Here is a 23,705-nt window from a genome sequence, read left to right as displayed (position 1 = left end):
TACCTACAGTAACTGTTTTATGCATTTAGAACGCCAATGCTTGTGGCGGTGATAAGGATTTGATTATTAAATCGGCGTTCTTTGTGTTCACTGTATAGAAAAAGTATATGTGACTATTTATTCTTTCTTATGCGTAGACTGATCGTACAATGTATCTGCGATGTTCACGGCTCTACTTTCGGACGCGAAGTGCGTGGTGCGATCAGGCGGATGACAGTTTGCTCGACCAGGCCAGCGATCATGTAACTTCTTCCTTAGGGAGGGAACGTGAATAGTGAAAAGTTTCGTGTAACCCTTTCTATAGGTGTTGAATAGAAAGGGACAGTAACTTGAAACTTTTCACTTTTCACACTTCCGCCCTACGGGAAAAATTACATGATCGCAATACGTACCCTGATCCGAATACGTTGAATACAAACATACCAGCAACTTAAGCCACCAGTCGTCAACAGTCGTCACGAATAATACAATTAAACATAAATACGATTTATATATAGAAACGTTGATATAAGTTGTTAACTTTTTTTTATTAAAAAGCGTTATTACTATTAATTTAATAAAAATTGTCCTGTTCTAGTATACCACAAGGACAAGATTTTCTTGAATTGAAATAATCCGTTGCTACATAGGGAAAAAGGTCTTTAAATTACATAATACTGTGTGTAATAAATATTTTCAGGATCATGCTATTATTTATATTAGAATGATAAAAAGAATTACAGACAGAGGCACTTCCGCTCTGGAGCTGTGTCCACTTTACATTTTACAAAAGAAAAAAAAATTTAATTCTTAATATCTGATTGAATATGAGTGAATATTTTTTTCCAGTTTTATTCCAGTTTTATAAATGTATAAGAATTAATTAAAAAAAGTTTCGCAGTAAAATAAATATATTAGGTATTATGATACAAGAAACGCGTGTAAATAAGGATAATGAAACAAACATGTGTAGATAAAGAGCGTCAACGACAGAATTTTATTTATCCTAATCAGGGACCCGGTCCGAAATAAAATTATTATGGTTCGGTTTCAGTTACGATTTAGTAAAATATTCGAAAACTGTTACGGTTTCAACTTTAGTGTAACGGGTTCTATTTTTTGACAAATAAAAAAAACCGAAAATCGTTTAAACTACGAATTTTTTCAATTCCGGTTCCGACTCTAAATTTTTCAGTTCTCAATATGTAATAATAATAAATAATAGTATTTAATAATATTTAATAATAATTTAAATAATTGTGTGCACTGATAGAAAAATGTGTTGTATTTGTACCCATAATTGCAAATAGCACTTATGACATGGTTGCTGTAACCAAAATGGAGATCTTTATATACAGTTAGTTGTGTACCATAAAATAATCTTTATTATAAGCATTTACCATATATATATATATACCCAGATAGCCACAAATGTATGTATGAGCACAAATTGTTCTCATGTTGCTAATAAAGATGTTAGCATCTTGCTATGCATTCACGTTGTCCCTTATGCTGTTATTTGCTAGCATTCGACACTGATCTTAAGTAATGCTAGCATAATGTTTGAAACGTGCAAAGAATTTTATTTCCGACATCGAATGCTAGCAAACAACAGCACAACGGACGATATAAATGCATAGGAATATGCTAATATTTTTATTATACTAAACTGGCTATCTGGGTATATGCTACAGGGTGTTACAAAAGCATCGGATTTGCTTAGCACCATGCGATAGAGAATGAAAATCTAAGAAGAAATATCTAATACTATTTTTTGATGTGGTAAATAGTTTCGCCTTAATTCATTATTGTAATAAGTCAATAAGCGCGGAGGTACAAGAGAAAGTCAGTGACGGAGAATGCGTGAAGTTTACTCCTTGTTATTAAAAATTAAAAAATGCTTCTAATGCTAATAATTATCGATAAATATTAGCACTGTAAGCTGCGGAATAAAACATTTCTTTAGTTAAAGATACAAATTCGAAAATTTTTTAAGTCCCGTCAAAATGGAAATATTTCTCGGTAACCGACAGTTCTATTGAAAATTTTGGTAGCCTTCTAAAGAATTTTATCGATAATTATTAGCATTAGAAGCACTTTTACATTTTTAATAACAAGGAGTCAACTTCACGCATTCTCCGTCACTGACTTTTTCTTGTACCTCCGCGTTTATTGACTTATTACAATGATGAATTAAGGCGAAACTATTTACCGCATCGAAAAATAGTATTAGACGTTTCTTCTTAGATTTTCATTCTCTATCGCATGGTGTTAAGCAAATCCGATGCTTTTGTAACACCCTGTATATATATATACATATGTTTGTAAAAAAGAAAATTAAACATAATTATTGACGGATTTGTTTATAATTATTAAGATATAAACGATTCTTAAACATTAAATGTTGCATAGTAAAAATATATAATAAATTATTTATTTTTGTAACATTTTAATTTTATTATTTAAAAACCTAAAATTTAAAAAATTGTAATCTATTGTGTATATAATCATCATGTACAATCATATATGAACATATATACTTAGATCTATTCATAAGTATGGACCACTTATGGATAGATCTAAGTATATATGTTCATATATGATTATATTTGATCATATAAATGCTTTCGCATGATCATATATGATAATATACAAAAACGTTAGACCATATATGGCTAAATAAGACCATACTTAAACAGGATTTACAAAAATGATTTAATCACATATTTTCATATATAGCCGTATAAGATCGTTTATAATTGCACTTTTATTTCTTATACGACAATATATGAACATATATAAACATATATTTGTTAATATGAACAAATAAGAGGTATTTTTTCCCAGGTTGTAGATGGAAGAAATATTTGCAAAGAGAGCTTGATGCAAACCTGTTGCGCTTGCTTCATCAAGTGGATTATCAATAAAGAATACGTCTTCTACAAGTTCATGCACTAATAATAATTCTTCTGATGATTTAGAAAATGATATTAGGTCTTCAGGTTAGTTGTATTTTAATATACTTTAAATATTTTTTAATTTATAAAAAATGATAATTATTTTTAAAGAGATAGAATATATATTCTTTTATTCAGGCAGTACAAAGATTACATGGACATTAATGGCAAAATTGTTAGAAAAAAGACTTTCACAAAAAGAGATTCGTGAACAACGAAAACAAAAACGTCATGAAGATAGAATGGTCATGGAAGAAAAATTAATTGATTCACTTTCCAAGTTTCTTAATAAGTGATATGTTTTAATATTTATATAAAGTAAACCTTTTTTAGTTTTATATTTTTATTTGTGATTAATAGTTATAGTATTTGATGGTGAATTATAGTATTTGAGTAAAATTATCCTAAAAAGAATATTTTAGAACAGAGCCTTAATAGTTATTTTATTTTTTTACAAACGCAATGTATATTGTTACATTTTTATTATTAGTTTATAAAGACAAAGAACAAGTCTTTCAGTTCCTATATTATTATAACATTTTAGTTTATATTAATTTTCGAGTAGTACCTGATCGACTTTATGAGTATATATTATTATATAAGGGAAGTTGGAGGACATTGATACAGTCATCATATCTCCGCATGGAAAATATCTAAGGTCATTTATCCATAAATGGATTATAATATAATTCATTTATGCATGGATAAATAAATTACAGAGGATTAATATTAAAAAAACTCTCAGCCATTAGATCGATTTGAGACATAGATATTTTCCATGAATTCTTGGATATTTTCCATGCAAAGATATAATGGCTGTATCAATGTCCTCTAACTCCCATTAAAGAAAGAGAATGTATCTTAACAGGTATGCGTGAGATAATAAAATTAGATGGTAAGTTACACAAATATATGAATATAATATATTGTTATTACTATGTATAATAAAAAAATATATATATTTTTACTATGTATAATAAAAATCAATTTAAAATTAATATTCAAGTTTTTTTTGTGTAACATCATTAATGTTATTAGAAGAAAATCCTCTAAGATAGTATCCTAATATAAGATAGCAGGATTTCTGCTAAACTAATAGGCCCCATTGAGATATATTATGAGATCCTATCTTATGATATTTCAGATTAGAATTCCATCTCATAGTAGACAACTTTCTTCTAATAGTTATTATACGTGCGAGTAAATACTTATATAATTATGACAGAACACAGAAAATTAATATAGCATTAAGAAAACTCTAACAAGGGAACGGACAGAACTGTCCCTCACCGATTTTAATGAGCTTTGGATATGTTGTAGAACATAAAAAAATATTAGACTCATATTTTTTTTTATCTGCGTATCTCGACGTTTAAGGGTTGAAACCACCCCTCGAAAATAACGCATTTTTTCGTTTTTTGCGAATATCTTTGAAAATATAAGGTTTATGAAAAAATGTTCTATATAAAAGTTTTATGGCATTTTATACTCTTTACAATAGTATATTTATATTTTTTAAAAATTTTAAACTTTTTAATTTATCCCACCCCCCACCCCCTTTTTTCAACATATAAAAAATTTTGTAAGGACAAAAATTAAAGAGCATTAAAAGCCGAATCCACCCATGTATAATAACATATGGGTTCCATCATTCTCAATTATTAGCAAAACGAGATAGTAATCTCGCGCTATAGGTGCCGCGCTAGAAGTAGTGTTGCGTTATTTCTTTAGTCGCGTCACACTCAATAACTGCCACTTCTGCGTATATTTTTATATTAAAACATAAAAATGGATTAATTTTAATTATATAATGCGCAACGTATTACTCGATATAAAGCATAAATGTATATATATAACAAAATTAGCATATATATACGTATGTGCCTACGTACATTTTCATTGTTACAAATGCGAAAATAAATTAATATGAAGCAAAATATTTTTTAACATTTATAACTGCAAATACAATATAACAAAATATATAATATCAAGAGGAAAATATAAAATATAAACTGCTATTATATAAATATAATAACTATTTGCATAATTATATTATTTACACTATATGCACGTAGCACGCTCTGATAATAAAGATAATATAAGTATATAATTTAATTTAATTTGAAGTTTAAAAATACATTTATACGGATGTATATATACATTTTGCATACGACACGGACAAATAACTTTAATATCACTGTTGATAAAGGGACCGGTTGTTTTCGCGCAAGCGCATCACGTGAGGCTTCAGTAAAATATCTATTAGTAATAGGAAGGAGATCTTTGATCATACATCTTGCACACGACACTAACGTATAAATATAGCAACAGTGATAGACAGATCGGTTGTTCTCGCGCAGGCGTGAGGCTTCAATAAAGCATCTATTAGTAATAGGAAGGAGATATTTGATCCCCATACAATTTTTTGCAAATTTATAAAGACGTGAACACATTTCACATATTAAACACACATGTATATTTTCTCGTATTAAATAGAATAATTTATAAATATTGTATTTTATTTGATAAATACTGGTAAGATTTTTTGCAAAATTGTATGGGGACCAAACATCTCCTTCCTATTACTAATAGATACTTTATTGAAGCCTCACGCCTGCGCAAGAACAACCAATCCGTCTATCATTGTTGCTAAATTTATACGCCGGTGTCGTGTGCAAAATGTATTGCATATATACATTCGTATAAATATATAAAGGAGAAGCTGCCGTTTCAGTTCGTAGTTGGTAATGTGAACAAGTATATTGGATAGTGTATTGTCACAAGTATTGTTCTTTCGTGAACATGTAAGTATCTGCTTTTAATTTATTACTCTTTACTCTCTTAATGTGTGCCGTTTAATTCTGTCATTGTCATTCATTTTTTGTCATCTTTCATATTATTCTCCGATTTCATATTTCTAAAAAAATTATTTTTTAGAGCAATTTTCATAACAATAAATGTTGTAATTGATGTTGTGATTAATTCTACATATTTTTTGTAATCATCTGTATTAGCACAACTATTTCGTTTACAAAATTATTTTTTATTTACTTTAAATGTCAAATATTTATTTTAATGTCTTGACTGTAGTCTCCCTATAATTATTATTCAGTTTTAGTGACTTAATTCATTTTGACTTATTATTTTTTTTTTATCAAGAGAGTTTGAAACGACATAACTATCATAGAAACTCTAGTAGAAATATTTTTACAATTTTTTACGCAAAAAATGCGAAGACTACAATTTTTTATGATTTAACTATAACTTTGTACAATACATCTACTTCATTTTTATGTCAAACAACGCGATTTGGGCCATGTTTATAATTTTTCATAGATTTACGTAGAAAAATTTATGGAAAACTGCAAACATCTATGAAAATTTACAAACATTTATGAAAAATTACAAACATCTATGAAAAGTATAATTTTTCGTAGATGCGTTGTAATATTATAGAAAATTACAATTTTCTATGCAAATCTATAAAATATTACAAGCATGGCCCAAATCGCGTTGTTTGACATACAAATAATGTATCGTACAAAGTTGTAATTATATCATAAAAATTGTGGTGTTTGCATTTTTTGCGTAAAAAATTTAAAAAATATTTTTATTAGTGGTATTAACGTATTCAATTCTAATATTAGATATGTTGTAAAAATATAAAAATAATGATAAAAATATTATAAGTATATATATTACATGCGGTCATAAAAATATTCGTAAAATGTTGTAGATAGTTGTGAATAGTTGTGATTTTTACAACAATGTACAACTTCTACAATTAATTACGTCGCTCATGAAAGTGCTCGTAAAAAATTGTAGAAACTCAAAAATACTATATTAATTACAAATTGTCATGAATTTTTACAATTTTCATTAATTTGTAGAAAGTTTTGATTTGTTGTAAAAAAATTTAATTTTTTATAGAAATGCATAAAAAATTGTAAAAATATTTCCACCAGGGAAGACAATTCTATTTATTGATTATGAAGTGTATTATTTTTTACATATAATAAAAGATTGAGATATATATTTAATTTTAATATTTCAGAATGCTGCAATTTAATCCATATAATGTCCCAGACAGCACATGTAGATTATGAGAACGATAGTAGGATATTGCGAAAGTATATTGCAATATTCGTATAATATTAGAGATACGTCTGTGATATGCCGAGTATATACTCATAATGTACTATGTCCGCGTTGCCTCATCCCATAGAATTTCGCTGGCAGTTTGTGAAAATATACCGAATATATCTCAAGAATGTTATACGTATGTCTAAAGTATATCTTCAGTATATTCACAATATGTCTACAGTATGTTCGCATTATATGGGCTCATGCATAATGAGGAATAAGGAACAAGGAATTAAACATACAGAATTATAATTAGCAAGAAGAAAGAAGAAGAGGAATCAATCATTTCGCACATCAGGAAGCTATCGCGAGAAATGAAGTGTAATATCTGTTGAATACGCTTGGGAAATTATGCTCAGATAATTGTAGGTTATAACCTAAATGATATATATATATATGTATATATTATTATAGTTTACGTTACTATATTATATCTTATGTGCATACCAGAATTATCTGGGCGTAATTCCTGAGAAAACCACGTTGTCCGTGAGTTCGTGTTCGCACGTTCATACCCTACACTTTACAACGTATTTGCGTCACACGGCAAACGAAAATGCGTAACGTTACAGATCACAGACAGCGTTGACATGATTCACTTTCGATATTAGGCGCATATTTTGGAAATATGTGATAGATATACATGAGATATATCACATGATATTCTACGGATGTTTTGAGTATATTAGATATAATCTCAGTACATTCAGTAAGAGTTGCGAAGTTCAGTCGCTATATTCTAAGTTTATCTTGAGGATATACCAAAATGACATTCTACTGAGACGTTATATGAATGTTTTACGTATATTCGGTATAATCACAGTACATTACGTATGAGAGTATAATATTCGTACGATATCTGGTGCTGTCTGGGTGTGATATTTTTACTCGCTATAACTTTCAATGGTTTGGATTATCCGAACACTCCGATAACATCGCAGGAAAGACGAGTGAATGAAAAAATTGAACATATGCTATTAGAAATAAAAAATGAAGAACAATTTCAATTAGAAGAGGAAGAAACTTTAGATTTTTATGATGAGTATGAGGTGCCAGAAGCGGAAAAAGTTGATTTATTAGAAGCGGATGAAGAAAAAATCTATTTTCCAGAAGAAGTTATTTGTGATTCAGTTGAAAAAACAATATCAAATGACTATAAAAGGCAAGCTGTGGAATACTGGAAAAGTGGTAAGACAAAACCAAGATCGCTTGAAGGAGTTAAGCAAAAATTTAGACAAGTTACATCGATACGACAATTACGACGATGGGAAAACTATTTCATCCAAGGTGGTAGTAGGCCAGAAAAATTAAAAAAAATTTCTCAATACACATTAGACCATTTTAATGAAGCACTTGAAAGAAAAATCATCATTCATGACATTGACATCGCTCGATGGGCTTCTCAAGCACAAAATGAAGAAAATGTGGCAGGATTTAAAGCTTCAGAGAAATGGGTACAAAGATTTAAAAAAGCACATAATATTGTATCTAGAAAAATAACAAAATTTGTTACAAAAAAGTCTCTATTATCAAAACCTGATTTAGAAAATAAATGCGAGACATTTATTGCAAACGTAAAATATTATATTAATCGATTTGGCGTGGAAAATATTTATAATTCAGATCAGAGTGGATTTCAGTTAGAATTTCATTCTGGTCGTACTTTAGCTCAAAAAGGTATTAAAAACGTAGAATCTACAGTACAGTCTATATCAGCAACCACGCATAGCTATACAATTCAACCGACTATTTCGGCTGATGGTAGATTATTATCACCTCTTTTCATAGTATTAAAAGAAATTACAGGAACATTTGGTCCGAGAGTACAAGAAACATTATTCAACGCGCCTAATATCTTTGTTACGGCTTCAAAGTCAGGCAAATTAACATCAAATCATGTAAAAACTTGGCTAAAGGAAGTATTTTTTCCGAATGTCGGGCCACAATCAGTATTGTTGTTAGATTCGTGGAGTGGACATTGTCCTAACATAGTTTCAGAAACTAAACCAGATTCTGCAACAGATATTGTTTTCCTAACTATTCCAGCCGGTACAACGGGAAAAATACAGCCATTAGACGTATACGGATTTCGATTGTGGAAGAATTTCACTAAATACTTTTCTGATACTATTGTGTTGTTAAATCTGGCTTTAGATCTTCATAATAGAAATAATATCTTGAAATTACAATCATTAACACACCATCAATTCTCGTCGCCCAGGTTTCAAAATATATTTAAATATGCGTGGACTAAAAGTGGGTACGTAGAGAATGCATACGATGAATACCTGCAAGTTATACCGATAGAATTTGAAACACCAGTAGACTTTTGTTTTAAAAAGAATTCTAAAGTAAAATGCGATCTTTGTGACGAAATAGCCATTATAACTTGTTCTTGGTGTAGAAAATCGCTTTGTATAACACATTTTTTCCACGAACATCATCTTTGTAATGAATATGTGCCATAAATATAAGACATTTATAAACATGTTTGGTAAGATTTTAGCAGTTTTCCTTACCCATGCAATAAATATTGGTATTCTTTTATTTCTGTTTAATAAAAATTTTATATTGGTAAAATTATATTTGTAACAATTATTTCAACCTCTTTTCACTTTTCCTTTATTTATACTTTCATTTTTATTTAATAATATTTTTTAATTAATATTTCAAACTTATTAAATTATATATTATATTATCTTTATTATCAGAGCGTGCTACGTGCATATAGTGTAAATAATATAATTATGCAAATAGTTATTATATTTATATAATAGCAGTTTATATTTTATATTTTCCTCTTGATATTATATATTTTGTTATATTGTATTTGCAGTTATAAATGTTAAAAAATATTTTGCTTCATATTAATTTATTTTCGCATTTGTAACAATGAAAATGTACGTAGGCACATACGTATATATATGCTAATTTTGTTATATATATACATTTATGCTTTATATCGAGTAATACGTTGCGTATTATATAATTAAAATTAATCCATTTTTATGTTTTAATATAAAAATATACGCAGAAGTGGCAGTTATTGAGTGTGACGCGACTAAAGAAATAACGCAACACTACTTCTAGCGCGGCACCTATAGCGCGAGATTACTATCTCGTTTTGCTAATAATTGAGAATGATGGAACCCATATGTTATTATACATGGGTGGATTCGGCTTTTAATGCTCTTTAATTTTTGTCCTTACAAAATTTTTTATATGTTGAAAAAAGGGGGTGGGGGGTGGGATAAATTAAAAAGTTTAAAATTTTTAAAAAATATAAATATACTATTGTAAAGAGTATAAAATGCCATAAAACTTTTATATAGAACATTTTTTCATAAACCTTATATTTTCAAAGATATTCGCAAAAAACGAAAAAATGCGTTATTTTCGAGGGGTGGTTTCAACCCTTAAACGTCGAGATACGCAGATAAAAAAAAATATGAGTCTAATATTTTTTTATGTTCTACAACATATCCAAAGCTCATTAAAATCGGTGAGGGACAGTTCTGTCCGTTCCCTTGTCAGTATAATGAGTTTTTCGGAAAATACGCCATCTGCTAGCCAAAATTCCAAATGTATTTTCAATAACTCTTCTAGCTCTTCCTAAACGATAGTTAAAAGTACGTTTATCATGTTCGACATTGTATTTTCCTGGATATGGTCTCCTGAAGTAAGGCTTCAGAGGAAATGCTTCATCTCCAACGGTACTAAAGCAGACTGTCTCTATTTTCGCAAATAGATGCAAGTGGTGGAAGTTGCATGTCATTATTTTCAATTTTTTTACCTATCTCAGATTCTTTAAAAATCCCTCCGTCACTTCTTCTGCCATATGCTCCTATATCCACAAATAAAAACATGTAATTTGGATCGCATATAGCAAGAAGAACAATGCTGTGAATACTTTTATAATTATTTTATAATTATAAAATGATGAACCCGCTTTAGCTGGACACTAAAAATAGTATTAATTTTCTTTATATTGACATAATTATAAAAATATAATATTTAAATATAACTTGTGACGTGACAGCCGCAGGCTGTTGTCCGTCACAAGGTCCTAAGGGCCCTTACGCGTTACCATCACACGGGTCCTGCGTCCTCCCGCTCGGGGGCGGATGCAAAAGCATATTATCTCGTGTTTTTGTGTGTGTGACGTCCCATGTATTGTCCGTTCATTGATCGTTAAGATTTTTGCGAGCGCTGCCTTGCGAATGCGACGGAAATCGGTGGCCACAGTGATCTATCTTGTAATTTTTGGACGTCTTGTCTTGTTGGAGAATCTTCCCGGAGGTCGCAGAGTAAGCGGACATCGAGGGAGTAACGAAGACCCTTTTTGAGCGGGGGTCCGCAGGTAATACCGCCCTTATCTTGTCTACAATTTCCATCTTGTGAGAATTCCGATACTGCCGCCGAATCACGCTTTCAGGATCCAGCAAAGGCGCACGAAGTCGGCATCTCGACGGGGCGACTGCAGACCCGATCCCGCATAAATTCTGGCGGAGATCGCGACGGCTTATAATCAGTGAATGCCCTCGTCGAGGAGGAGGTAACGCCCTGGATGCGCCCGGCAAGGAAAGAAGAATCTGCCGCAGAAGAAAGCGTCAAAACTCTGGTGCACGGGGCCCAACAGTATCGATCATCGCGCTTGGATCGATCAGCCAGTGACAGCGTGCACGCCGCGCGTTGCGCGAAAATCGATTTTGGAAAATCGCGGCCAATAAGGGCCCGGCGTATCGGAGGCAAGGTGGGGCGCGTTGCCGAGCGGCCCCCGCAGGATCCAGGATCCTGCACTCGTGCTGCGGACGTTATCTTAGATAGTGCGTGCAATACGGAGTCCCGAGCAACGAATCTTGTAAGAGACGCAGGAGCCGGAGTACATCCCGATCCGGACAAGGCCGAGACGAGGGAACCGGCTTGGTGAGACGAGCGTCGTATTAGAATTGTAAAGCCACTGATTTCGCGATTGGGCGACTTGCGAAAGAGTCACGAGAGTATTACGATCTTGTAGTCATTCGATTAGAGTCACGAATTTATTGGATTATCGTTTCGTATTACGATTACGTTGCGTATGCGTCTCGATCCGCAGCCGAGTCAATTGTAATTTCGTCCTGTAGTCGTGTCGCGAGTTATTAACCGCGCTGTGAATTGTCGCGCATTTATAATTTATTGTTAGTAAAATATTGATTTAATTTGTCGCATCGGTATCGCGAATCTCAGTTAATTGCGCTTTCGTCCGACTTCCTTTCATTGTCTTGGTACCCCCTCGTTGGCTAGCTCATAAGAATTATCGCGCATATCATTCGCAAGATCTTGTAACGTGTGGAAGAGTACGAGTCCGTCGCATGTCACGCGGGCTCGGAGTTACTGTTCGTCCCGATCGCCCGTGGCGACACTGTTATCCTATTGGGAGTTTGGCGTCCACTAACGGCGCAGGATAAAGCGTAGACAAGTCGGAGAATTCCCGCGTACGCAAAATAACTCGTTTCAGATCTGTCCCGTGTTTGTCAAATTTAATTCCGAGCGGTCATCCGTTTGTGCCACGCGCGAATTACCATTGCCGCTCAACGAAGCCTTGTCAGTTTATATCACCTGTTGTCAAATACATTTGTTAATTTTATTGTTAAATTTACGTTGTATCAATAGTTCTCTCGCCTTCCCGATTCCATCCGCCCGCGCCAAATCTCCCCCCCCCTTCTGCCATTTTAGGGCTGAGTAACTGGCTATCGGAGCCGCTAACGCTCCGGTCGCTTACGAAGATTATTCTTTTCGCGACTTAGTTAATTTGAGCGTAATCTCCCGCAAATTACGAGAAGAGTGGTACGCTTAACGTACCTGGCGTCCAACCGAATATTTTTGTAGAAAACTTTACGAGAAACGGTCGCCCCAACGCTCGGGCGGCTTAGGGCCGCGACCAGGGACGGAGGCAAAGTTGGCCATCGCTCGCGAGCACGGTTACAAACTATATAAATTACTTATTTGGATAATAATATGTTTACCGTCAATGGCACCTACGTAATAAGGAATATTCCATTTATTTGAAAAACATTCAGAAATTTTATACCAATTTTCATAACTCAATTCCATTGTCATAACAATTGGCAACAAATTATCCCATAAAGCTTGACAGATTTCAGAAATAATATTTGCAGCAGTTGTAACACCAACTAAATATTGGTAAGACATTGAGGAGATGGAATCTCCAGAAGCAAGAAATCTAAAAATAAAGTTTATTAATAGAATTAAGTTTTCTAATATTATTATATTTTTTAATTTTAATAAAAATTTCACAATAACAAGATTAAGTTACCTTAAAGTCAAAAGAAGACGTTCAAAAACACTAATACCTTCTCTAATATAACTTTGTTCATTAATATCATGGCCAATTAAAACTAACAAATTTTCCAGTTGCCTTGTTGACATTCTGACATAATTACAAAATTTTAAATATTCTAATCTAACAAGGGAACCTCGCGAACCCGAAAATTTTGATTTTAATGAAACTTGGCATAAATGTAGAGGGGGTGAATATATGAATTTAGAAATTAAAAGTTGGTGCTTATAAACGGTTTAAAGGGTTGAAACCACCCTTCAAAAATTTTGAGTTTTTGCTTTTTCTGGATATATCTTGTAAACTAAACAAAATATTAAAAAATGTTTCATACAAAAGTTTTACAGTATAAATACCTCTATTTAACTATGTTATTTATTTAAAAAAAAAATTTTTTTTCAAAGACAAATTTTTTTTTTGAAAAAAAATTTTTTTGGACAAAATAAATATGATAGTTGAATAGAGGTATTTATGCCGTAAAACTTTTGTATGAAACATTTTTTAATATTTTGTTAGTTTGTGAGATATATCGAGAAAATGCAAAAATGTCTCAACTTTGAAGCGTACTTTCACCCCTTCAAGCCGTTTTTGAACCAAAATAAAACATTTCTAAATTAATTTATTTACCCCCTCTACATTTATGCCAAGTTTCATTAAAATCAGAAAATTTTCTGTTTGGTCTTATAAACGGTTTGAAGGAGTGAAACTACCCTTCAAAGGTTGAGATATTTTTACCTTTTCTCCATATATCTCGTAAACTAAACAAAATATAAAAAAATGTTTTATACAAAAGTTTTACAGCATAAATACCTCTATTTAACTACGCTGTTTATTTTTCGAAAAAAAATTTTTTTTTTTTAATTAAGATAAATTTTCAATAAAATTGACTTTTATGTATATAGCATTTATAAAGTAATTATACTATCTTATACTACGTTTTATTTATATCATATATGTGTATATTATATATGTTATATATTATCTACGTTATAATACTATACATTTATATTATCTGCATCCTTGTATGTATTAGTTTTTATCTAACAGTTGCGCAATGTAGTAGTCACGTTACTTTCACACAGTGTTCATTCTCTCTACGTCACATATTTCACATTCAAGTTTTATATTCGTCATGTCACGGTATGTATCATATATGAAATCACGTATTAATAAAAGTTTGGTATCTTTATTAATGGTGTTACGCGTCATTTTCACATCAGTGTCAAGTCTAACGTGTGTTTGATCAGTACATCAGTATCACATCTAACATGTGCTTGATTTTTCTTGTTAGATTGTTTTTAATTAAGCGAAGCATAATGTTACACATAAATGTTGCAAATGTTCTTAATATGTTAATTATTTTATTTCAAATTACACATACGCCTATAAATGAAAGAGAAATACAATTACATGATGTGGTAAAGGATATTATAACAAATGCAGTGAATGACTTATCATTTGATGTACACACTCATTTTGCTTTAGAATTTTAAAATTATTGGGAAGTGGATTTACCTGACATAGAATATGTAACAAATGTTGAGGAAGAATTTTTTAAAAATGATAATTGTGGTAGGGACTTCACCTTTGGGTAGAAGGTGGTAGGGACTTGATACAGATGTGAAAATGACGCGTAACATCATTAATAAAGATATCAAACTTTAATACGTGATTTCCATTTCATATTTGATATATACCGTGATATGACAAATATAAAACTTGAATGTGAAATATGTGACGTAGACAGAATGAACTGTGTGAAAGCAACGTGACTACTCTAATATTGCGCAACTGTTAAATGAAAACTAATACATATAGGGATGCAGATAATATAAATGTATAGTATTATAACATAGATAACATATAACATACATAATATACACATAGATGATATAAATAGAACGTAGTATAAGATAGTATAATTATTTTATAAATGCTATATACATAAAAGTCAATTTTATTGAAAATTTATTTTAATAAAAAAAAAAAATTTTTTTTGAAAAATGAACAGTTTAGTTAAATGAAGGTATTTAGGCTGTAAAACTTTTGTATAAAACATTTTTCAATATTTTGTTTAGTTTACGAGATATAGCGAGAAAAGGTAAAAATATCTCAACCTTTAAAGGGTAATTTCACTCTTTCAAACCGTTTATAAGCCCAAACAAAAAATTTTCTAATTTTAATGAAACTTGGCATAAATGTAGAGGAAGTAAATATATTAATTTAGAAATGTTTTATTTTGGTTTAAAAACGGTTTGAAGGGGTGAAACCACACTTGAAAGTTAAGACATTTTTGCATTTTCTCGATATATCTCGTAAACTAAACAAAATATAAAAAAATGTTTCATACAAAAGTTTTACGGCATAAATACCTCTATTTAACTATGCTATTTATTTTAATCAAAAAAATTTTTTTTTCAAAGAAAAAAAATTTGTTTTTGAAAAAAAATTTTTTTGAAAAAATAAATAGCATAGTTAAATAGAGGTATTTATACTGTAAAACTTTTGTATGAAACATTTTTTAATACTTTGTTTAGTTTACGAGATATATCGAGAAAAGACAAAAATTCAACATTTTTGAAGGGTGGTTTCAACCCTTTAAACCGTTTATAAGCACCAACTTTTAATTTCTAAATTTATGTATTTACCCCTTCTACATTTATGCCAAGTTTCATTAAAATCAGAATTTTCGGGTTCGCGAGGTTCCCTTGTAAGTATAGACAAAATAGCATGATAAAATCCATGGACTTTTCTTTCTTTAAAAAGCGGAGCAACCCAATATTTCTTTTTACGGTATTCTCTTTTCTTCTTTAAGTGCAAAACAGTACATAACGCCGCCAGAGCTTTTCTCTTTCTTTCATTATATAAATAATTATAAACTACTTCTACAGTATGTTTTAACAAATTGTTTTCGGTATTAGTTATCCAATCTTCCTGAATCAAATTTTTCATAATTTAAGAGACTACACCTAGTTAAACAGACTAATTATACTTAATAAATATTTAAAAATATATTTAAATTATTGTTTATTAGTTCGATATTTATTTACTTTTATTTTACTTAGTTATTTGTACTTAACGTGTTATTCGTGATTTCACATTCATCATTTTCGTAACTATTCGCAACTGTGTTCGCAATCGCTTGCAATTCGCAATTCGCAGCGAATTATTCGCAGCATGAAAAAGCACCTTAAGAGAAACGTATTCGCAAACGTATAGCTTTTAATGACCAATAAACTTGCAACTTTTCTGTTAAAACGGGTAGATATTTGCGCAGCATATGTTTTTCTTGCGAATAAATTCAAGAATTGAGCCCCTGGTCTCCAACTGTCTCACGTTGCATATTTACACTTACTTACAGTGAATCAATATAATGCCTCTCGAAACTTCGACCTCTCTTAAAATATTGTTTTCTTATTAAAAGACACATCAGTCATTGTTTAGACATAAATAACGGTATACTACTTCACGAAACTGTCATAACAATAACATAACCCTCACACTGTAGGTCACTTCGCGCGAACCCCTGGCAACCCACATAACCCATAACCCATTACACACACCGTAGTGACGATGCAAACGCCGTAATGACGATGCGAATGACTGCGTTCCATTTTATTACGCACATGATTAACGTTAAACATTATTATGCGTGAAACGGAACATTACCCAAGAAGCATGCAAAATTGCAAAAGTGACCACTGTTTCGTCGGTATGACAGGTTCCTAATTAAATAATAACCTGAGACCTGAGACGCGTTTATAGCGCCTCTTGTATCAAAAGTGTGAAAGTGACATTTTCTGATCTGAGAGGTCGATGGCGATGACGTTTCTTAAATGAAAATTTTGACATTTAGACTTTGCGTCGTGATACCTCTTATCATAGAGTACGTAGAGGAAAAATAAAAATAGTTTTTTTATACAAATCGACCCTAAGCTTTTGATTGAGTCTAATTAGAACTCGATCCGTTTAGCCGTTTCTGAGATCCGATAATCTCGGGTGCTTGCAAGTCACGTACTTGCGTAAAATAAACACTTTCTTTTTACTTTGTCTGATAGACAAATCTTTGTAAAACCTATAGCGGTAAAATTTTTTTCGGTAATCGGCAGTTCTAGTAACCGCCTGAAGAATTCTATCGATGATTATTAGCACTCGAAGCTGTAAGCTGCGGAATAAAAAATTTCTTTAGTTGAAGATACAAATTCGAAAATTTTCTAAGTCCCGTCAAAATGGAAATATTTCTCGATAACCGACAGTGCTATTGAAAATTTTGATAGCCTTCTAAAAAATTTTATCGATAATTATTAGCATTAAAAGCATTTTTAAATTTTTAATAACAAGAAGTCAACTTCACGCATTCTCCATCACTGACTTTCTCTTGTACCTCCGTGCTTATTGTCTTATTACAATGATGAATTAAGGCGAAACTATTTACCGCATCGAAAAATAGTATTAGACATTTCTTCTTAGATTTTCATTCTCTATCGCATGGTGTTAAGCAAATCCGATGCTTTTGTAACACCCTGTATAATGCGAAATAGCACATATTTGTATATAAATATTGTTGTCTTTTTTACCATATTTTATATGGTAAAAAACTGCGCAACGACAGTATAACGACACCGACACCTTTTAACGACCCAAGTAGCAATAGGTTATCAAAAAGATATCAAAAAGATAACCGAAAAAAAATTTTGATAACTTTTTTAATGGCTAAAAAGATGTCTTTTTGTATTACAAATAGTATTACTTATGTCCGCTTGGATGATGACTTATTTATGTCCAAACAATAACTATTAGAAAACTTGTAATGCCTCTCAAATTGCCAACATATAGTAAACATTTAGCAGTTGCCAATACGTGAACGTAAAGTTATCGAATTGCTGTGACTGAAAGATATCCGTTTAAAGTTATAAAATAAATATACTGAAGTCATCCAATAAATTTACAAAAAAGCATCTAAATGGCATCAATCAGTAATATCCAAAGGATATCTTATTTATAGGTTATATGAGATAAGTACGAGCAGATGATAAAAATTTGTTATCTGAAATACGGATTAGTTCATTGCTATATATCAGTGCTTTTTTTTGTTTACGCGGAAGTGGAAAATCTTCATAAAGGGCCATCCAGGAAGCCAGACCGCAATGCGGTCAGGCAACCAGGAGGCCCAAGACATCCGGGTGCCCGTACATCCGGATAGTGTGGGATTCTATGTGAGCACATCGCTAAAAGATACTGCACACACAGCCTCCCCACTAAAAACCACTCCTATCGATTCTCCTTATCCGGCTTGTGACCCCCCCCCCCCCCCGGTACAACGCTAACTATTCAGGGAATGTATTAAAACCGCTGGAGTTTTGTGTAACTCCTCCTACTTGGTGTTACGGGTTTAACTTCTTGAAAACGACTAAAGGTAGCTCTACCTACCGCTACTATTGGCTCAGAAGCAGGGGAGCGCCAAGTCCCAAATATGTTGCCATACCCTCCTGTGCTGATATATCAGTGCTTGGAGTTGCACATTTCGGTCCGATTCCTCAGGAATTCATCATAAACCGCCTGTTGTATTCCCACTACCGCTCTAGACTCGACGGTCGAGCCGCCGATTGCGCGCGTGACCTTGGGAGCTTTCCAGCAATGACACAATAAGACACAATTAAACACAGTACCAAACGTAGTGTGTTCCAACTATGACACGGTGAGATGCTATACGACACAAAAAATAAGTAAGTTAGAGCGTGTAGTGTACCTCAGTGTCACCACATTTTAAATATGAAATTACTATTTATTAAATTTCATTTTTAAAAGATGGTAACACTAAAAGTGAATACAGAACCTACTATCGACAGAATTGGTTTCATACCCTGTTATTTTTTTACACTCTTATTTTCTATAAAATTTCTAATAAAAATTAATCTATCATAAAATATGTAAACATTGTCAAAATACAATTTCGTCTTGGGATGAAGTTCCTAATCATAAGTGTTTTATCGGGGAAGATGTATACATGGATGACAACAATGTGTTATTCAAATTGGAAAAATCATCTCCTGACAATATTCAATGTAAGTATATGATTAGAAGAATTTCGAATGCAATATTTATGAATAAATCTATTTTGTCACATTTAGCCATATATGATGCTTCATGCAGTGATGCAGTTAATGAAATTTGTACAGCGGGTAAGGAAAATATAAACGACTCGCTCAATAAGCAAAGTATGTGTATCTATTTTTTTAACTGTACAGTATTTAATCTATTAATATAATTATCATATATTATTCATGTTTTAGTATTTATTTTTTTAGATGCAGTATGGAACATACAATCAACATTAGCACTTTTAAGTTTATATGAAATAAACTTGCTTAAAGCTGATAACGGAAAAAAGAAAACATATGGATTGCAATAACCAGAGGCTTGAAAGATTTAGGTATAAATGTAAATATTTAACATTATTTTCTTTTTTAATTTTAATTAAAAACATTAAATAATGTATTTAAATGTACACTTTTTTGCAGATAACTATTGATTAAGTCAGATGGAAAATTAACTCGTTAATAAAAAAATATAAAGAATGCGTTGATAATAATTTAAAGTCTGGACGGGCAAACATGACGTTTGAATTTTACGACCAGTTAGAAGAGATCTTAGGGCAAGGAAAAGAAGCCACAGCTCTTCATACAGTCTTGTCAAAAATATTATCAGACAGTGATTCTAATGATAAAAGAGATAATACTGAAGGTCTGTTAAATCAGCGAAAGCAGCAGAAGACTGATAATAAAAATGATGGACCAAGTACCTTTACAATTCAACATAAATCATCAGTCGTCAAAAGGCTTCGACCAGGGCATGGCACTGGTTCGAATCTTGCTAAAATAAAAACAGAGTTGCAAACACATTGGTTAAATTATTTAAAAACAATAAAAAATCGAGAAACAGAACAAACTACAGGGCATGAAAAATTGCTACAAAACAAAATGGAAATAATTAATGTAAAAAAACGTCAGCTTGAGTTAAAAAAACAAATAACAAAAAAAACTTAAATCAAAAGAACGTAGACATGAAAAAGTTATAGAAATAGAAAGATTAAAAATTAATTTACTTAAAAAGTTACTTAACCCTTCAAGGTCACACTGCTCTAGATCTTTTTTAAAAAATTGATAGCGAGCAGAGATACGACCAACATTTCGACAAGGTATGGGAAAAAAGCTTTTTCACATTTATCGATAATAAAATCATCTATCTTCTCTGCGGGTATAAACCCAGTATTGTTAAAAAATATGTCCTGCTTAGGCATTATAAGATTAAGCATTCGTATGAGTACTCGAAGTATGTGAGCCATTCTACAAGAGAAAATTTAGTAAAGAAATGCCTCATCGTAGCAGTAGAGTCAGTTAAAAATTTATTGACTCTTGAAGAAGCTATTAGCATTCCTTTAAGTGAAAAATCATTAATATTATAAAAAGTTATTAAAAATTTCTCAGTCATGGAGAGAGAAAGCAATTCTTTTTCAGCAATTTCTCCAAGAACATAACGCAACGTACACAGATGTGCCTCTATATTGTGAAGTCGGTGGCTCAGTACAGGAAAATGTTTAGAAAAATTCTTTGCATTAAGAAAAGAGATCTTCCTTTTCTTGTAAGAAAATTTTGCTGCAAAATATGAAAAATTTAAATCTTTTTTCGAAGATATGAACTCGCTTTGCGAGCTTGCTCTCATAAATGACATGACAAACCATTTAAATATTCTGAATTTAAAGCGGCAAAAGACCAATCAAGTGATTTCTCAATTAGTCATGTCGATTCTTTTCGCAGAAAGTTACAATTATTCAAAAGTCAATTAGAAAGCAATATTCTTCACTTTTTTCCGTCCTGCCAGATTCTCTTCGAAGAATATAGCACAGAATGTAATTTTAAAAAGTATACAAATATAATCGATTCTTTAATAAATCAATTTGATACGCGTTTCAATGACTTCGAAACGCTAAGAAATAATTTAATTTTTTTTTGAGAATTTTCTCTGTGCAAATTGAGAAACAAAGCCTAGAATTTCAAAGGCAAAACTTTGCGATTTGCAACATGATCTTTCTTTGAAAGCATAGTTAGAAAAGGGAGTTGAGTTTTTCAAAATTTTAGATGCATCGTGTTATCCACGTCTCCGAAACTTTGGTCTTCAAACTTTCTTTATGTTTGGGTCCATATATTTATACAAATGCTCATTTTCTAAAATGGAAAATATAAAAACAGAAAAGTTCGTCTTTAAGCGATGCATCATTATCCTCGATGCGAACTAATTCTTCTAAATTATCTGTGGATATATCATCCCTTGTAGAATCGTGCAAACGACCCAGAAGATCAAATGAAAATTAATACGTTTCGAGTTCAATTTTCCCGCCAAGTCATATTTTATTATCGTTCTTATTATCGTTTAGTGGAATAGGCCTATAGGGAAAACTACTTTTTAAAAAACGCATCAACAATAATACCTCCTGGGTGATGTGGAAAGCTATTGACAAAATTGCAATTATTACATTATAATATATTATAATATTATTGTCATTATATGTATATACAAATATGTTTATAGAAATAATATTAATAACTATAATTGTCTGTAAAAATAAAAATTATTCACAGGGCAAAAAAAATTTTAATTACGCGAATGGATCCAGCCTTATCTATTGTAAGAGGGTTCTGGTTTGGAACGCAACCCTGATCAGGAATGGTAAGGGCGAGGCGAGAAATAATCGTAATTCTAAGTCGGATCAAGCTGTTTATTGTGAGAGTAAACAAAGACTGACTGCGCTGCACATGCTGCGGCGCACACTGGGTGCTTCCACCGCGCATGGTGACATGCGCGGTGGCAATGCCCAATGAACGGCGAGTGTGTTGCCGTATATGCGCTTTAGGCCAATAGCGAGCAATATTATAGCTCGGCCATTCTGACGGTTTATTCAACTCGAATGATTTATAATTTATAAACTAAAAGCAAAAATGATAACCAACGTAAGATTGCTGGTATAGTATTAGATAATACTTAACAATGCTTATAAATGATAGGAGTACAATTATGAGTTATATATAAGATGTAAACAGCACAACAGTACAAAAGTAGTTATTGGAAACATTATGATTTTAAGACAAGCTCGTTTTAGAAAAAGAGAATTAGTAACAGTAGAGAAAAACAATATGAACTTATAATAATAATGAACTTTATTGATTCCCCTTGGGGTTTACAATCTCAACATAAACTTATTCTATCTTAAACTAACTTATTTCTATCTTAAATCTAATTCCTGGTTGCTTTGGCAGCCGCTGCTGCCTCCACACCCTGTCCTCCTACGCACACACACACACACCGCCTATCTGTGGACTTTCGTTTCCTCTGCCCTTCCTTTCAATTAATTAACCATTTTTCCACTCTTCATGCTATCATCGTCTCTCTCTATCCCCTCCCTCTCTCTCATTAATTCCCTAATCCAACTCTCTCCCTCCCCATCTGCCCCTAAAATTCTTCCTACCACCTCCTGCCAACTGTCTCTGTCTAAACCCCAATCTCTACACCCCTCCCATACATACTCCCACGTCTCTACGCAAGATAATCTACATCTTTTCTTTTTCTCCTTCTCCCAATATTTACTGCCTCTCATCTCGTTACCCAATCTACACCTTATAATTCTTCTCCACCTGCTCTCTCCCCACCCTTTTTTCAAGTATCCTGGTATGCCCTCCTCCTTCACCATTTTATACCACCTATTATATTCCGAACCTACAATTCTCTCCCATCTTTCCTCTCTCTGCATTTTTTTCTCCTTAATAAATATCGCTTCTACTCTATCCTCCTCTCTTTCCTCGCCTAACTCTTCCAAACTCCCTCCCCTGTCCTCCCAAAAACTCCTTTCCCCTTCCCAACTACTCCCTACTTTTTTTGTCCTATACCTCAACATTATTTCTTCTAAACATTTTCTTGCCAACTCGCTACCTCCGCCCTCTTCTAACCTTCTTTCATATTTCCACGCCCTTCTTCCCGCTTTCCCTCTCAATTTATCCCTTAGTATCTCCTCTCTTACCATATAGCCCGGCGTGTGCCAATCCAAGCCTAGCATCCATCTCAGGTACCTCTCCTCTAGCTTCTCCATACCGTCTCTCTCCTTCCATCCCCAAATTTCCACCCCGTATCCCATAACCGTCCATACCAACCTGTCAAATAGCCACCTCCTCCTTCCCCAATCACCACCGTACCTTCTCTTCCCAATCCCCCAAACTTGACCCATCACTGCCACCGCC

General features: G+C 32.2%; 2 protein-coding genes across 2 annotated transcripts; one reads left to right on the top strand and one right to left on the bottom strand.

The window, feature by feature from the left end:
• Positions 1 to 7,868: 7,868 nt before the first annotated feature.
• LOC118647323 lies at positions 7,869 to 9,662 on the top strand. Its single transcript, XM_036291987.1, has one exon. The coding sequence runs from the start codon at positions 8,051 to 8,053 to the stop codon at positions 9,545 to 9,547; it is 1,497 nt and encodes a 498-aa protein (XP_036147880.1). The 5' UTR covers positions 7,869 to 8,050; the 3' UTR covers positions 9,548 to 9,662.
• A 1,974-nt stretch (positions 9,663 to 11,636) lies between these two features.
• On the bottom strand, positions 11,637 to 13,621 carry LOC118646408. The gene is made up of 2 exons (XM_036289191.1): positions 13,396 to 13,621; positions 11,637 to 13,302 (listed from the first exon to the last, which is right to left on the bottom strand). Exons 1-2 carry the CDS (start codon positions 13,506 to 13,508, stop codon positions 13,041 to 13,043), a joined length of 375 nt encoding a protein of 124 aa, XP_036145084.1. The 5' UTR covers positions 13,509 to 13,621; the 3' UTR covers positions 11,637 to 13,040.
• Positions 13,622 to 23,705: the final 10,084 nt, after the last annotated feature.

The sequence above is a fragment of the Monomorium pharaonis genome, chromosome 1 (assembly GCF_013373865.1).
Source record: "Monomorium pharaonis isolate MP-MQ-018 chromosome 1, ASM1337386v2, whole genome shotgun sequence".
Taxonomy (NCBI): Eukaryota; Metazoa; Arthropoda; class Insecta; order Hymenoptera; family Formicidae; genus Monomorium; species Monomorium pharaonis.
Note: the sequence above shows the minus strand (reverse complement) of the source record. Positions and strands in the feature narration are given on the sequence as shown.